This window comes from Chanodichthys erythropterus, chromosome 13 (assembly GCF_024489055.1).
Source record: "Chanodichthys erythropterus isolate Z2021 chromosome 13, ASM2448905v1, whole genome shotgun sequence".
In the NCBI taxonomy this organism is placed as follows: Eukaryota; Metazoa; Chordata; class Actinopteri; order Cypriniformes; family Xenocyprididae; genus Chanodichthys; species Chanodichthys erythropterus.
The window spans coordinates 19,517,741-19,535,413 of record NC_090233.1 but is presented as its reverse complement, the minus strand read 5'-3'; the positions used below and the strand labels follow the sequence as shown (position 1 = coordinate 19,535,413).

At 35.2% G+C, this 17,673-nt stretch overlaps 1 protein-coding gene across 2 annotated transcripts in view; it reads right to left on the bottom strand.

Moving 5' to 3' along the window:
* Window positions 1–4,839: 4,839 nt before the first annotated feature.
* The window catches only part of hscb (HscB mitochondrial iron-sulfur cluster cochaperone), a 98,026-nt gene continuing 85,192 nt past the window's right edge, over window positions 4,840–17,673 (bottom strand). The window contains exon 8 of one of the 2 annotated variants that reach the window (XR_010896889.1): window positions 4,840–4,868. Coding sequence is in view for 1 of the 2 variants with exons in the window: in XM_067406466.1 (XP_067262567.1) it covers window positions 4,860–4,868 (9 nt within the window). In the remaining variant the exon portion in view is untranslated. The remainder of the gene's footprint in view (window positions 4,869–17,673) is intronic. The other variant, XM_067406466.1, reaches the window with a different exon arrangement.

The following is a 17,673-nucleotide window of genomic DNA, read 5'->3' as shown; positions in this document are numbered from 1 at the left end:
GTGAAGAAAAAAAAACTTTAAGGGAACTTAAGTGAACATTGCGTTAAGCTCCTTACACTGCTTTGGTTAAAAGCTTAAAAGCTTTTGGGGAAGATGCAGTTCTGAAACAGGACATTTAGAATACTCAATAAAAGATATATGATTCATGGGCATTTTTATAATAAAATGCTTGATTTTGGTTTATGAACACAAAATCTGATAAGTAAATTGTGTTAACTGCAACAGATGTTCCAAGAATTTTAATTTATAAAAGATTTAAATCCAAACATCTGGGTTACAAACTTAATTACTTTTGTGTCAGTAGGAGCAAAATCTTAAATAATGACGATTTTTTGACGATTTTTTGTCCGTATGCAGTTGTGTGTTATTCATGGGGAATTCATTTACAATCAATTGCATGCACTGTTTGTATTGTTATAGTGTCTGTTTTACTAAAGGAATTATGCAAATCAGTTAATGGCATGTGTGCTTTCCAAACTTATAGGCCAGTTTTGAGTACTAGATTGTGGCATCACTATCACTATTTAAATGTATAACTGTTGCCATGATAGTAATAGTGTGACGTTAATTGTGCCAGGCAAACAGCGCAGAGTTAGGTGCAATATAATGAGTCTAATTTGCATAGAAAGGAGGCGTGTCTGTGCTGAAATGACAATGACTTAATTTTGCAGTTTCCGTGCATTTAGTGCCTGGTTTAACAGGAACTACCACAAGCAAAATTGCCGCAACTGTTTAGTGAATTTGTTTCTCAATGACAGTGTAATGGATTCAGCATCAATGAAGTCAGTGTTGAAGTACACTTAAATATGGCCACTACACAGCTTGTTTTTACCAAAAGCAAGAGGGGGCACATGTACTTATTTTTATTCAGACACAATTACTGTCTGAATTAGTTCTGCTACATGTATCATAATCAACTAACTGTCAGCTTAATTGTGCTGATGCACTTGGTTTTTATATCATTAATTTGCCATCTGTTGAAAAGAGAACAAGAACAGAGACATTATGAAGATGGCACACACACACACACACACACACACAAAAACTCACCATTATCCAGAAGAATGACTTGAGTAATCAATAGTCAGAGAATGAACTACGCTATCAATTGCATTCCAATTGTTGGACAGGAATGACATCCCTTGCATATGAAGGATTGATTTCCAACTGATCCTTCTACATTTAGGAATGTAGAGATGCAGTTCTGCAGTGCCTTTTCAACTCTGTAACTTTTTTACAAAATAAATATGCTTGTGTTGGCATTTAAAGAAGCACTTATTTTAAAAGGGTATATCAGACTTGAAAATTTTCCATTTACAGGTTTAGAAGAAAATGAAGGTTATAAAATGTTATATTATATATTATATTAAATAATATCAAAATTAAAAGTATTACTTTGAGACATATCTGAGAGAAATCTTGGCATTAATAGGTTAAAGGCCCGTTCACACCAAGAATGATAACTATAAAGATAACGATAAAGATATAGTTATAAAAAATCGTTCTAAATATAATAAGAATAGCACTGTCCACACCACAGCTATAATTATGATACAGAGAAATGATATCATTGGGATCACTTTCAGAATGACTTTTTTTTTTCAGCTGTTGAATGATAAAACACTGACAATCAATCAGAATCCATTCTATGTTAAGGGTTTGAGTATTTAAAATGGCAGACGACATTGTGGAGAAGTTAATTGCTGAGGTCCAAAAAAAGCCACCGCTGTTTGACAAGTCAAACACCTTTTTCAGGGATGATTTAAAGAAAATGTATATTTGGAAAAAAATCAGTCATAATCTCTGAATAAATGATGAGAAGTATTAACAATGAGATCTTTATGCCTGGGTAGCAAACAGTGTAACACAAAATTACCTCAGGTATCCAGCGCTAGTTTCAACAACATTGTCTTGCTTCTTTTGAAGTTGCAGTCCACTATATTGACTTTGTCAGCTAAATTCACTGTTAGATTAGATCGATTACACTAGCTGTTCACTCGAAACATTGCATGCTGAGGACATCTGGTGGTTAAAGCCGTGTAAATGCAACAAGAACAGCAAAAACATGTTGTACACTTTTCTAAACTGCAGCGCTTGAGCTTAAAATAAACAGACTGTTATTGTTTGTTGATGTGGACGCAAATATAGTTATCGTTATCTTTGTAGTTATCGTTCTCTGTGTGAACGAAACTTAATAAACTGTCCAACTGAAAATCAGACCAACCCATAAATTCCATAAAATATTACAATCAAAAAAAATGGTGAGTAAACAATTGCTGACACAATCTAAGCTACCCTACCACCACATCTATAATTCATCAAAGATGAAATGTCAACATTTTGGTCCCTATCCCTGAACTGGTAGAAAACATTTAGCTCAAGCACTCTTGTCTATGACAAATCCCCATCTCTTTAATGAGATGTATTAGCAGCATATTGGGCTTATCAGTGTGACCTAGAAAGATGAAATGGAGGAGTTAGAGAGTTGGGAGCTTGCTCTCCTATAATCCCTGGAGAGGAAAACATCCGTCTCTCTGGGGCCTCCATCCCCTGGGATGAAATTACTGTGAAAAATTCCAGAATCCCACACCACAATGATCTCTACTTAAACAATTCTGTGCTTCCAAGCTCTCCTATAAGACACGAGCAGAATGTATATATATATATATATATAAACAAATTACACAAAAGTATATAAGAAAGACTGATGGACCAATTTCATGCTCCAAATAATAATGGGTGCTCCAAATAATAATGGGGCTCTGGTAAAACATTTACAATAACATAATGAAATAATGAAATAATAGCAATTTATAATAATATTTTATATATATATATAATATTTTATATATAATATATATATATATATATATATATATATATATATATATATATATATATATATATATATATATATATATATATATATATATAATAAAATTCATGTCTATTGTATTACTGAATGTTGTACAACTAATTAAAATTAACAATTAAAAAATAAAAGTGTTAATATCATGTATGTAAATAATCCAAATAATTACAATTAATAATGAATCATTTTAATATTTGAATTAGTTTTATGAATTTATTTAAAATTAATCACTATAATAAAACTGCAATGTCATGTATTTATGTATAAATAATCCAGATATATAAATGCCATATTGTCCTTGTTTTATTAAAAATTAAAATCAATAATGAAAATATTTAACAGTAATACATTTAAATAATACAAATATCAATGTACTTCATGTATAAATAATCCATATAATGCACCGAACTTTACACTTAATTACTATTTATATACATTGAAATTAATACATTTAAATTAAACATTGAAATTGAGATTTTATGTTAAGCAATCTATCAAAACTGCACAGCGCACATTTTATGTGAACTCTGAGGCTCATACAAATTAATGAATAATGACAGCAATTTAAAATTACAGTCAGCCTCTACATTTTCACAGTAACACTTTTAACAGAACATATTATACAAGTATCTGTAACCTAATTAAACAAAGCAAGTGAATGAGGGCGTATATTCATCCAAACCTGCCTACAGCTCTCTCTCATTTATTTACATATGGACAAGCTCGGCTCTGTCCACCTCCAGATAACGAGAGACAAGTGAGGTAGATGTAGCACATCAATTCTCCAAATGAAACCGGTGCAACTGCTTGAAACCGATGACTCATCAGGAGCAAAAATGGCCTTGTTTTGCAAGAAGTTTTGTTAGCCATCATTCCATCTTCTACAGTTTTGGTAATGGTTTCCTCCTGAAGTTCACTTGTATAATTTAGGCATAATCTCCATTCATTTACTTATTAAGACATGACGTCAAACATTACTATTTTACATTTTGCTTGCAAAATATGCAAAACATTTTAGTTTAGGAATGATCCATTTATTTTAGGATGTCTATTATTAATTCCTCTAGAAATCTCACAAATGTCTCATTGTTAACAAGTGGTGCTTACTATCCCTTAAGGCAGTGTTTCCCAACCCTGTTCCTGGAGGCACACCAACACTGCACATTTTGCATGTCTCCTTTGTCTGACACACCCATTTCAGGTCTTGGAGTCTCTACTAATGAGCTGATGACTTCAGTCAGGTGTGTTTGATTAGAGAGACATGCAAAAAGATGCAGTGTTGGTGTGCCTCCAGAAACAAGGTTGGGAAACACTGCCTTAAGGGATGTAAAGAGTCACTTAATGAAGATATATTTAGATGGGAAATATACGTTAATGATGAATGATTGGTCTATCAGTAAAGCCGGTGATAATGTAGTAGAATTAAATGTGATCCCATTGCCATTTAAACTCTGCCCTAAAATGTGATTGCAATCTAAATTGCATTGTATATTGGTGGTGACAGTCCAATAAAGCGTCTCGCAGCATGTTGGCCTATAGAGACCATTTTCACTCATGCCGCCTGATGCTTTACACAGAGTATAAATGTTTCTGAACACCATGATGTACTTCTGAGGACATTCAAGTCATGTTATTTCCAATCAAACTTTCAGTGTATTTCTGCTAGAGTTTAAAATAGCTTTTTTGACTGGGAAATCATAGTCCTATAGTCACCTCACTTACTAAGGGAATTTTCTGGCTTGCATTGATCAATATTAAAACAGACACTGCTTTTCAAGGAAATTTTCATGCAGCTCTCTATTAATAAGTTAAATCCCTAAAAGTATACCAAACCTAACATGTCACTCTCAGTTCTGTCACATTCACTGTGAAAACACTGTTAGCCACAGGCATCACACCGTTCACTGACCTCATAGTGCACCAAAATGATATCAGCAGTTCTGATCTGATTGGCTGGTTCTACAAAACTTTTGGGAACTTCTGAGCATCAGTCCACCTGGAAACAAAGTCATCAAATGGTACACAAAGTTTAGTTTAAAGCTCTTTAAAGAGAACTATCCAAATTGTACATTCTAAAAAATCCTGGGTTAAAAACAACCCAAGTTGGGTTGAAAATGGACCCAGCAAATTTTGTTGTTTTAACCCAGTGGCTGGGTTAAATGTTTGCCCAACCTGCTGGGTAGATTTTTTTAACTCAACTATTGTTTAAAAATTGCTTGCTTAAAATGAACAAATTAAAATGTATTAATATGTTTAATAAATTAACATTTATTAATATGCTTAATGAATAATAATTAATAAACATTTATTAAATTGCTTACACTCTAAAAAATGCTGGGTTAAAACAACCCAAGTTGGGTTGAAAACAGACAAACCCAGCGATTGGGTTGTTTTAACCCAACTGTTGGGTTAAATGTTTGCCCAACCTCCTGGGTAGTTTTATTGAACCCAACTATTGTTTGAAAATGACTATATGGCTGACTTAAAATTAATCTAAAATGAATCTAACCCAACTGCTGGGTTAAAACAACCCAATCGCTGGGTTTGTCCATTTTCAACCCAACTTTTTAGAGTGTATTAATAAATGTTCACCATTTGATTATTATTGTTGCCTATAGTAATTATGTGTCTGATTTTTAATTTCCAACCTATTTTGGGTTAATTTTAAGCCAGCTATATAGTAATTTTTAAACAATAGTTGGGTTAAATAAAACTGCCCAGCACATTGGACAAACATTTAAACCAACTGCTGGGTTAAAACAACCCATTCACTGGGTTTGTCCATTTTCAACACAACTTGGGTTGTTTTTAAACCAGCATTTTTTTTTTTTTTTTTTTCACATTTTTGAGTTATCTATGAAATAACATATATAGACAGACAGAAATTCTAATTACTGATTACAAAATTGTGGACTAGAGTTTGACACTATGTACAAGAAATGCAATTATTATCTTATATTATATTATCAATGTAAATGTAAATTGGCTGATCAAACAGTCTTGTCTAGAATATAAACAATAATTTGTGCTTGATAAAAATATACACAATCAAAAACCTCATAACCCCACTATTTCCAATTTGGACCCCTAAAAGGTTAGAAACTACCAGTCAGTTCCACTCAATATATCAAAACTAAAACAAAGGCCATGTTTACACCTGGTATTAAGATGTGTTTAGGTCGATTAGATCACAAGTGGACAACACTAAATACAGGTGTAAACGGGTCTAAAATTTTTTAGATTGACCACTTTTGATCACTTCCAGAGTGAATGTGTTCAAACGATGAGAATACTTTTTGTGCGCTAAAAAAAAAGCACTCGTCACTGAACTAAACACTGCTTCATGAAGCTTTGAAGCTTTACAAATCTTTTGTTTTAAATCTGAGCATGTATAAAACAATCTCAAACTGCCAAAGTCACGTAATTTTAATAAACGAGGCTTCGTTACGTCATAAGTATTTTGAAATTTCAATGGTTCACGTGACTTTGACATGCTCCGAACCACTGGATCGAAACAAAAGATTCGTAAAGCTTCGAAGCTTCATGAAGCAGTGTTTTGAAATCGTCCATCACTAGATATTGTTGAATAAAGTTATGTTTTTTTGGTGCACAAAAAGTATTCTTGTCGCTTCATAACATTAAGGTTGAACCACTGTAGTCTGTAACTTGAACTGTTTTAAATATATTTTTAGTACCTTTCTGGGTGTTTGAAAGTCTAAGTTAACTTGCTCTCAATGCAGGCTCTGAAGATGAACAAAGGTCTTACAGGTGTTGAACAACATGAGGGTGAGTACTTAATGACCGAATTTTCATTTTTGGGTGAGCTAACCCTTTAATAACAGGTGTAAACATGGCCTAACAGGCTAGAAACTACCAATCACACAATATCAAAACTTAAACTAAAGATCAACCATTTGCTTTCTTACCTACTTGTTCGCTACCAAGCAGGCATCAAACGAAGCCATTCTGATAATGCTGTCTAAAGGGTTGCAATTACTAACCCATCACTAACATCTTTATTTAACTCCGTACTTATGCACACATTTGACATGTGTCCAAATTTGAAGATATATGCAACATGACATGATAGGAACAGGATATCCTGTGGCATTATGCCATTTTTTCAACAATATCAGTTCCTGGTTTGAGACCAGCAGACCAGGAGTGATATTGAGAAATTTTTCCACACCTGTAGCACCTTTTCTGCAGTCATAAATGTCTCCAGATTGCGAACTGGCACCCTGGTGGTGGAAAAGGGGCTTTATTAGAGTCCGTCCTTCAATGCATTCTTTGTGTCAAAAGTGCTCAAAAAATGCTCAGAAAAGTACCATCACGCCTCTCTTCAACAAGTGGCATGATTTGAGGTTTCACTCATGTCTGGAGAACAAATGGTGAAGGATGTGCTACGAGTTTAATACTCGGGGTTAGTGATTTGAACAAATCCATAATCCTAAATCTGCCAGTACTAACAGTGATGCTTGACTTGGTAAGCTCTACTAATTATTACACAAATCTCAAGATATTACAGGAACAGCCTTTCACTTTCGCTGTGATCTAGTTTATGGTGTCAGGACGTCTCTGGAGCATAAGCTATTCACAGAAGACAGATTTGCACTTTTTTTTTCCATATTCGATGCAGCATGTAATTATACCCTCTAAAGGTGCGAGAGCACGAATGCCGTACTGCAAGAAAACTGGCATCTCTCTTACACACATTTAGTCTCATGAGAATGAATTTAAGATGAAAAACCATCTCAGTTTATAATGATGTGCGAATGGAGTGAGAGTTCTCTTTCTCTAGAGGACACTTGAAAAAAGCTTCCTGTCCAATACCTCCCTCATACTCGATTTATTTGTACTTTGCATGCAGACAATAACAAGAAGAACATCAGCCAGTGTCTAATGATGCCTTAGTCCCAGCACATAGTTGATCTATTTTAAAAAGCAGTACAACTGAATAAAATATCCTCCTATTCACACTTTCTAAAACAGAGACAATTTCATTCATGTACTTAAAACTTCAGAGACGTAATGTTTATGAATCCTGTATAATTTAAGGATTTTACATTTAAATAATTTAATATAAATATTATTATTTAAAGGAAATTAATATAGTTTGGAGTGCTATTAAACTTATTTCATGAACAATTTCCGATGGTGGACAATAACAAGTCGTTACTGTAGCTACTTAAAGAAATTAAGTAGCTGTTGACCTAAAAATGAAAATTCTGTCATCATTTACTCACCCTCATATTGTTCCAAACCCATAATTACTTTCTTACATCTTTGGAACACAAATTAAGATCTTTTTGATGAAATCTGAGAGATTTTTGTCCCTCCATAGACAGCCACAGTACACAACTGACACTTTGACGCATCAAAAAGTTCATAAAAGATCGTAAAACTAATCTAATTGAGTGGTTTAGTCCAAATTTTCTGAAGAGACACTTTTTATGAACAGATTGAATTTAGGCTTTTATTCACATATAAACATTGATCAGCAAATATAAACAGAAGCTCAACCGAACCTGCTTGACACGAGAGAACAAACCTCATTGGTTCTTGAGGAAGCACAAACAAGCTGCGTAACACGAGAATGAACCTCATTGATTCTTGCACGTCAATCAAACATGCTTGAGCTTCTGTTTACCACAACTGATGAGTTGTTTATATGTGAATAAAAGCATAAATTCAATCTGTTCATCATATAAAGCGGCCGAGTTTCTTCAGAAAATTTGGAACTAAACTAAAAGTGTCAAAGTGGTAGTTATGTAGCCGTCTATGGAGGAACAGAAAGCTCTCAGATTTCATCAAAAATCTCTTCATTTGTGTTTCGAAGATGAATGAAAGTCCTATGTATTTGGAACGACATGAGGGTGAGTAATTAATTACAGAATTTTCATTTTTGGGTGAACTAACCCTTTAAGTTAGCCTGGGTGCCAGCCCGAACCCCGACCACAACATTTTTTGGACAAGAAGTTTGGTCTGGACTCGATCCATTGTGGAGTAATTATGCTCGGCTCCCAGAAGGCCGAGCCAATCAAATTGCCAGGGCGGGCTTTAATCGATGATGGACAGGCTATCTGCGGTTACGTAACCACCCACGTCATCAAAGAGCGCTTGGGTTAAATTGGTTTTCACCAACGATGACTGCAGCTGTTTAGATTCCGCTATCACGTCTGTAATAAAAGAAATCGACAGCGCATTAATTTTAAAAGACGAACAAAGAACCGCAATCAAGGCATTTGTCGATGGGAAAGATGTGTTTGCCGTCCTTCCAACGGGATTCGGCAAAAGTTTAAGTACAAGTTCAACATGCGTCACTTACTGCATTGCTCTGATTGGTTGTAGGTCTATCCAATTGAGTGCAGAGTTGTTGTTTTTTACTGGTTCGGTTAAGACACGCCCCATAATTCAAGTGCAATGGTGCAGTATCAGACTCACATTCTGCCTAGAATATGAGTATGACGAAGTCAGGCTACCTTTAAGTACCTTTTTGAAGTATCTGTACTTTTTTAGAGTATTTTTATTTTAGGAAACTTTTACTTTTACTTCACTACATTCCAAAGCATAATATCATTACTCCACTACATTTCATAAAAACATGTCATTTCTCCTCGCTATTTTGAACTGAAGAAATTGCCACCCGCTTCGAGACGTGATAGCGATGTCCGATTCATGATGTAAGGAAACACACCCAAGGAAGTAAAATTAGGTCAAATGAAATAATTAATAGGGAATTATAAAGAGTTGTTTAGTTTACGACCGAGCACCTGAGTCGTCCAGCGTTCATTTGCTCGAGCCATAATAAGCTCTTGTAGCAGATATGAATGTCCAACAATCGTGAAAACACTTATTAGAGCACGGTAATTTTAAGATCGACGGTTTAAGACATAAAATTTTAGAAGCACATAATATGACTATTTAAACTTAGTTGTTTGTCACACCTCAGAGGAGTTTTGGCCAGTCAGATATCGTCCTGTTTCAAAAGGGCTTTTCTCTGCCCCCAATCACGAATTGGTGTTACTTCACCCCAACACAATGGCAACCCAACAAAATACAATGCAATCTGGGCCATATTTTCTTAAATTAGTGTTTTAAATCATGTTTTTTTTTTTTTTTTTTTTTTTTCAAATAAATGATGACACCAATTTAAAATTTTAAATGTACAATTCCAATAACAACATTGCATGTTCAGTAGTCATACTGGGTTAACTTTTCAGTTATATCTGACAGATTAAGTCTACTGCAGTTTAAACCATTAAATTTAATTTCCTCTATAATGACATGAGGTTCACAGACCTCTCGCCCATCTAACCTTGCTGCTAAGACACCTAATGCATGATGTATGAGAGCAAAGAATGCCAGCATATGCATAACCACAGCGGGAGAGACTAGCTAAAGGCGAGGTTATCTTGAGTCAAGTGAAATATAAAGCTTCACCTCTTTCAACAATATTAAGGTTATGATAATGTCTAGATTTATGTTGGTTTCCACATATGATGGATGCCAGTGGAAGCAGCCTCAAGTTAAAGCAGAATCTCATAGTAGAAAATAAACATAAACCCGAAGGAAGCAGACTCTTGTGTTATGCTTTGTTTTTTTTCGAAGCAAATTTTCATTGGCTGCCAAAATGATTCTGTATGTTATGACTGTGTGATTGAAAATGAGCTATAATCATCATGCTAATGTGTTAAGCACAAAGAGGAAATGAATAATGTCTTTCCTCTCACTCTCCCCAGGCTTTCAATTGGATGATGACCAAAGTCGAAACACCAAGAACAAAATAAGAGAGAGAGGTGCCAAACTCGATCATACCCCATTCATTCATAATGTTCATTTTCAGTCTGACAGAACAGAGGAGAAAGGCATTTGTCTTTGTTTATCGGTGCACGGGGGTTTATATCACGTTTGCATGTTTTACCATGTGTCTCTGCATTATATATTTGGAGCTGTGTGCCAATATGATTTTTTGAAGAAAGCAATAAAGCTAAATAAGAGATAATATGCAGTCAGCAGGTCATTATCGCAAAATAAACCCGACAGGGTGATCGGGACCCCGCCGTGAAGCAAACTATCCCTCTGAAAAGGTTTATTTTGCGATAATGACCATCTTACTGCACATTATCCCACTTATTACACAGCTACTTAAAAAAAAAAAAAAAAAAAAAAATGGACATCAAATATTGATTTGAGTTGAAATTATTCTGTTATGTGAGAAGAAAGAGACTTTGGGGTGACAGTAGAGACAACAAATAAACACAGCTATGTGGGAAATCCATTGCCCAGTCAATTAAAAATTATATTAAAATATTTTACTGCAGAATGACCAATCAGAATCAAGTATTCCAAATAGCCATATAATATATATGGATAATATATAAGATAATATATATATTTTCACTGTTCAGGTTTATTGATCTGTTAACTGCAATCAAAGCAAAAGGCAAAACATGAGTATATGCAATATAAAACCTCCATCATTGAAATTTTCCATCATGTATCCTGGCATCTGCTATATTTCTCACCTTATCAAAGGGTTAGTTTATCCAAAAATGAAAATTCTGTCATTAATTACTCACCCTCATGTCGTTTCACACCCGTAAGACCTTCATTCATCTTCGGAACACAAATTAAGATATTTTTGATAAAATCTGATGGCTCAGTGAGGCCTGCGTTGCCAGCAAGATCATTCTCAGATGCCCAGAAAGGTACTAAAGACCTATTTAAAAAAGTTCATGTGACTACAGTGGTTCAACCTTAAAGGTGCCATAGAATTGAAAATTGAATTTACCTTGGTATAGTTGAATAACAAGAGTTCAGTACATGGAAATGACATATAGTGAGTCTCAAACACCATTGTTTCCTCCTTCTTATGTAAATCTCATTTGTTTAAAAAACCTCCGAAGAACAGGCGAATCTCAACATAACACAGACTGTTACGTAACAGTCGGGATCATTAATATGTATGACCCCAATATTTGCATATGCCAGCCCATGATCAAGGCATTACACAAGGGCAGCCAGTATTAACGTCTGGATCTGTGCACAGCTGAATCATCAGACTAGGTAAGCAAGCAAGAACAATAGTGAAAAATGGCAGATGGAGCAATAATAACTGACATGATCCATGATAACATGATAATTATAGTGATATTTGTAAATTGTCTTTCTAAATGTTTCGTTAGCATGTTGCTAATGTACTGTTAAATGTGGTTAAAGTTACCATCGTTTCTTACTGTATTCACGGAGACAAGACCATTGTTATTTTCATTTTTAAACACTTGCAGTCTGTATAATTCATAAACACATCTTCATTCTTTATAAATCTCTCCAAAAGTGTGTAATGTTAGCTTTAGCCACGGAGCACAGCTTTAAACTCATTCAGAATCAAATGTAAACCTCCAAATAAATATACTTACATGATCTGATGATGAACACTTTGTAAAGATCCATTTTGAGGGTTATATTAGCTGTGTGAACTTTGTTTATGCTATGTATTATAGTGTTGCGAGCTCCGGGGGCGGGGAGTGCGAGGATTTAAAGGGGAAACAGCCTGAAATTGTCGCATTTATAATGATGCCCCAAAATAGGCAGTTAAAAAAAAATCTATGGGGTATTTTGAGCTGAAACTTCACCAACACATTCAGGGGACACCTTAGACTTATATTACATCTTGTGAAAAAGCATTCTAGGGCATCTTTAATGTTATGAAGCAATGAGAATACTTTTGTGCGCCAAAAAAAACTAAAAAATAATGACTTTATTCAACAATATCTAGTGATGGGCGATTTCAAAACACTGCTTCATGAAGCTTCAAAGCTTGACAAATCTTTTGCTTCCAATCAGTGGTTCTGAGTGTGTATCAAACTGACAAAGTCAAGCCCCCCCAGTGGTGAACCATTGAAATTTCGAAACACTTATGACTTAACAAAGCCTCATTTACTTAAATCACGTGACTTTCATGCTCTGAACCACTGATTCGAAACAAAAGATTCGTAAAGCTAACTCTTTAATAATGATATCCACTTCCATTGCCCAGAACATCACTACAGGATGCTTACAGTGTAATACAGGAGGCCAGTTGAGGTGAGGAGGTTAAGTATCCGTTCAGACAGTTGCAGGTGAAACCAGAGATGAGGGAGAAGGGAAGCGAAAAGGTAAATTACAGCCTGCAGCAGTACATAAGCATAATGAAAGACTACAGTGCAGGTTAAATAGATGGGTTAGAATAAAAATGACACAAGCTTTCATCTTTGATTATAATCTTAAAACAGACTTAATGCTTCAGGATGACATTCACCTCAAGAGCTTCAACCTAATCAGCAATGTTAATCAAAATGGCATATAATCATAAACTGAAACTTCCATATTGTATTCAACACATCATAAAGCAGACAACTTAACTTATTTATTTCAATTAGTTGAATAAATACTAAAAGTACTAAAATAAAAATAAATGAAAATATACAAAAAAATATTTGCAAAAACAAAATTACTAAAATTAAAATATTAAAAAACTAAAAATATTTCTTCAGGGCAATAACTTCAGGGCATGGAAGCTTGTTTCCGCCACAGAATAAAACTTAATTCCATCTTTTTAGATATAAAATTTTGAGAAAAAAGTTAGAAATGTGAGTTTATATCAAGCATATCTCATTTATATCTCAACTCGAAACTTTATAACTCGCAATAACACAATTGTGAGTCAGACAGAACTGCAAGAAAAAAAGTCAGAATTTTGAGATACAAAGTCGCAATTACCTTTTTTATTTTTTATTTGGTGGTGGAAACAGGCTTCCATATGAGGGTGAGTAAATGATGACAGAATTTTTATTTTTAGGTGAACTACAGTCAAACCAAAAATTATTCAGACATTTTTTGTATTTTTTATGTATTTTTACTAGTGGGTACAGGACACTATAGTTCATTTATGTAAGTGAGGATATAAAATAAAGTAAACTGTGACATATTATACCCAAAAATTCTTCATACAGTGGACTACCAGTTAAATTGATAAAAATTTGCAACAAAAAATTATTCAGACACTTTGACCTGACCATGTTTTGCTTAAGTGTTATCTGACATAATTAAGATTATTTTTTTCTGACAGTTTAACTCTGAGATCTTGTCATATTTTGTTACCATTACTTTAAACTATAGTGAATAAACTGTATTAATGAATGAAATGTTTAAGGTATCTGAATAAATCTTGGTTTGACTGTTTCCCTTTAAAGGGGGTCGCACACCGGACAAGAAGCGCATGCAGACACACTTTTGGCAGAGGTTGTGTTATTCAGCCTGAGGGTGGTGCTCTAATGGTGCTTGATTGACTAGATTTAAAGGGTTACTTCACCCAAAAATTTAATTTCTGCCATTAAGTACTCACCCTCATGTTGTCCAAAACCCGTAAGACCTTCGTTTGCCTTCGCAACTCAAATTAAGATGTTTTTGATGAAATCCGAGGGTATCTGATCCACAAATAGGCAGCAACGTGGACCTCAAATTGCACCTTTTGAGGTCCGGAAACATAGAAAAGACATCTATAAAATAGTCAACGTGACTACAGTGGTTCAACCTTAACGTTATGAAGCGACGAGAATACTTTTTCTGCACAAAAACAAAACAAAAATAATTTATTTTTGACTTCATTCAACAAATTCGTCTGTCCCCTGTCATACTGCTACACTATTTTCATTGCAGAGCTTCCGTGTTTACGTCCGAAAGCGGGCTCAGTATTGGCCGGCTCTGATCACGTGAGCAGTGTGGCGCATGCAGTTATAATAGTCATTACAATTCAAGTCTTATCATAAGTGGTAAAACCTGAAACCAAGAAAACTTTTCTTTAGACAATATCACTCATTACTATTAAATACTATGGTAATGCCGTAAATGAGTCATACCTGTCACGATATTCTCTGCCTTTGCTGATAAAATAACATTTTTATCATAGTAAAATCATTCCCAACAAAAGTATTGTGTAGCGTAAAACATGTTGAAGATTAGCAGACAGGCAGTCGATTCATTAAATGATCAGCTATTTCCTCACAAAATCTGTTTATTCAGTGTAGTGAAGCCTCTTCTACATTGACATCCATTTAAAAAAACAGCCTCTAGTCTCCTTTCCTGTGTACCGACATAGCCGAGCGTTGCAGGCTTGCCTTCTAGTGGCTTTGACAAAATATTTAGCAGTGCGTAAGTTGTACGGCAGGCTAAGTTTTAAGTTACGCACAGCTGGTGCAACCAGCCCCAGATGGGGTGGAAGACGGTGATTGAATTTAAACTATTAGAAGACACACAGCTCAAGTCTGTATCTCTAAAAGTTAACCAAACGACACATGAAAACATGCAACACACAAAAGTCACGAGTGGCTCTCTTGCATTATAATACGTGACAGACAACTAACACGGTTCAGTTCAAACAGCAAGGGTCTAAGAATGTACGGATGTCAATTTGGTTATAGAATGCGGTTGTCACGTCAGTAAATAGACAAACTGTGTGTGAATGTGACCTTATTAACCACTCAAACACAGGACTGACCAATGTGATCTGCTGCAGTGTGAGCATGGCCTATAGTATGGATACAACTATTGAAGATTTGGAACTAAACCAAGCCAAACTGTAAGAAAAAAAAAAGTCTTAAATATCGAAACAGATTTCTAAAGCTTTTGAGCTCTCTGCTTTGACATCGATTTGCCGGCATGTTTACTTGTTTTGCCTTTCTCAATTAGCGCTAAACCTCAGCGCTCTTGTTTTTCTCAACACGTCGTGTTTTCGCTGTCCCAGCGTTTCCAAAGCACATGCTCTGAATACAAAAGTGGCCGACACCAGGCAATCACAATACCTCTGTTCCTGTGCCTACCTTTCTCCAACAGACTGATGGGAAGGTCAAGGAGGACATGGGCAGGGACTGTTTGTGGAGTCCCGGCGAGAATTGAATCAGATCTCCGGCACATCTGCACCGCAGCACAAATTAAGCTCCCCTGTTGCGCTGCTGAAGTATTTGTGAGTGAATTGATAAATGCTTTTCAAAGCAACCGAATTTTCTCCAAACACACACACTGCTGAATTATGTATAGTGTCTGCAACTGCCAGTCTCTCTGTTTCTGTGTGTTTGCATTCTGCTTTACATGAAACCTGATTTAGCAACAAACAAAATGTCAACTTTAGCCAAGTCTGCAAGCACGGGGATTGTTCTTATGCCTTCTGCCGGAAGATCAGACGGTAAAAGCTTTTCTGTAAACTGAACGCATGCGAATGCAACAGTGTAGTATTTGCATCTCATTTACTCAGTTGTGTATCAGTCAAGCATGTGCTTGTGTGGATTTGTGCAGAGTAAAGAAAAATCACCATCTATCTCTTTCACACTCTTTTCACTGAATAAGAAAAGCTCAATTAGCTTAATTTAAACAGTTCACCTAAAAAGAAAAATTCTACCATTTACTTGAGTTGTTCCAAACCTGTATGACTTTATTTCTTCTAGAGAACACAAAAGAAGATATTCCAACGCTATCATACGACCAATTCGTACTTATTCTACGAGGTGGCTATTTCGTATAAATTCATACGACCTCACTCGTGCGAATTCGTACGATTTGTCTAAACCCCAGTGACGGTTAGGTTTAGGGGCGGGGTTTGGGGTAGGTCATTCGTATGAATTCATACGAATTTGTCAACTCGTAAAATACATACGATTTAGCAAAAAACGTATGAATTAGTACGAGTGAGGTTGTATGAATTCATACGATTTAGCCACCTCGTAAAATACGTACGAATTGCGTGAGATCGGGTTGGATATTCTAAAAGAATTTTAGTAACCAAACAGTTCTGGTTACCACTGACATTCCATTTCTCAAAATATCTTCTTTTGTGTTCTACATTAGAAAGAAAGTCATACAGATTTGGACTGAGAAGAGGGTAAATACAGTAAATTATGAGAGAATTTTAATTTTTGAGAGAGCAATGCCTTTAAGGAAAACATTTTGTTGTTAAATTAAGACTTAAAATAAGAATTTGTTTGAATTGATTTATTCTAGTCTTGTCATAAAAATATACTGTAAAATATTAATGAAACCAACTGAACGGAATTCAAACTTATGTCGACACACCACACTTAATATATCAGGCCATGTGCAGTGCCTCTGCTCCTCTGATGAACTCACTCTCATATATTAGTAATATTAAAATATCACATTAGTATTTTACTATATAACATCATTACACATTTTTAATAATTTCATTAATTTATTGATTCATTCATTTTAAGAATTAGTGGCAAAGACTTTTTCTTTGCTACTAATTCTTCTCTTAATATCTTGGGCTTGACTGAGACCTGGATTCGTCCAGAGGACTCAGCAACCCCTGCTGCTCTCTCTAACAACTTCACTTTCTGTCATACCTCTCGCCGGTCTGGGAGGGGTGGGGGCACAGGTCTTCTCATTTCTGACAACTGGAAATACTCGACTCATTCCTCTCTTTACAACTACAATTCATTTGAGTTTCATGCTATTACAAACTCCATTTCTGTCAAAATTCATATTGTAGTAATTTAATCGCCCCCCAGGCCAACTGTGTACCTTTGTAGAGGAACTGGACATTCTGCTGTCCTCATTCCCTGAGGATGGTTGCCCACTTGTAGTTTTCGGCGATTTCAACATTCATCTAGCCTTATGCTTCAGACTTCCACTCTCTTCTAGCCTCATTCGATCTCAATTGGCTCATCACCACAAGTACACACAAATCTGGCAACCAACTTGATCTCATTGACACGTGCAACTGCATCACTGACAACATTTTGGTA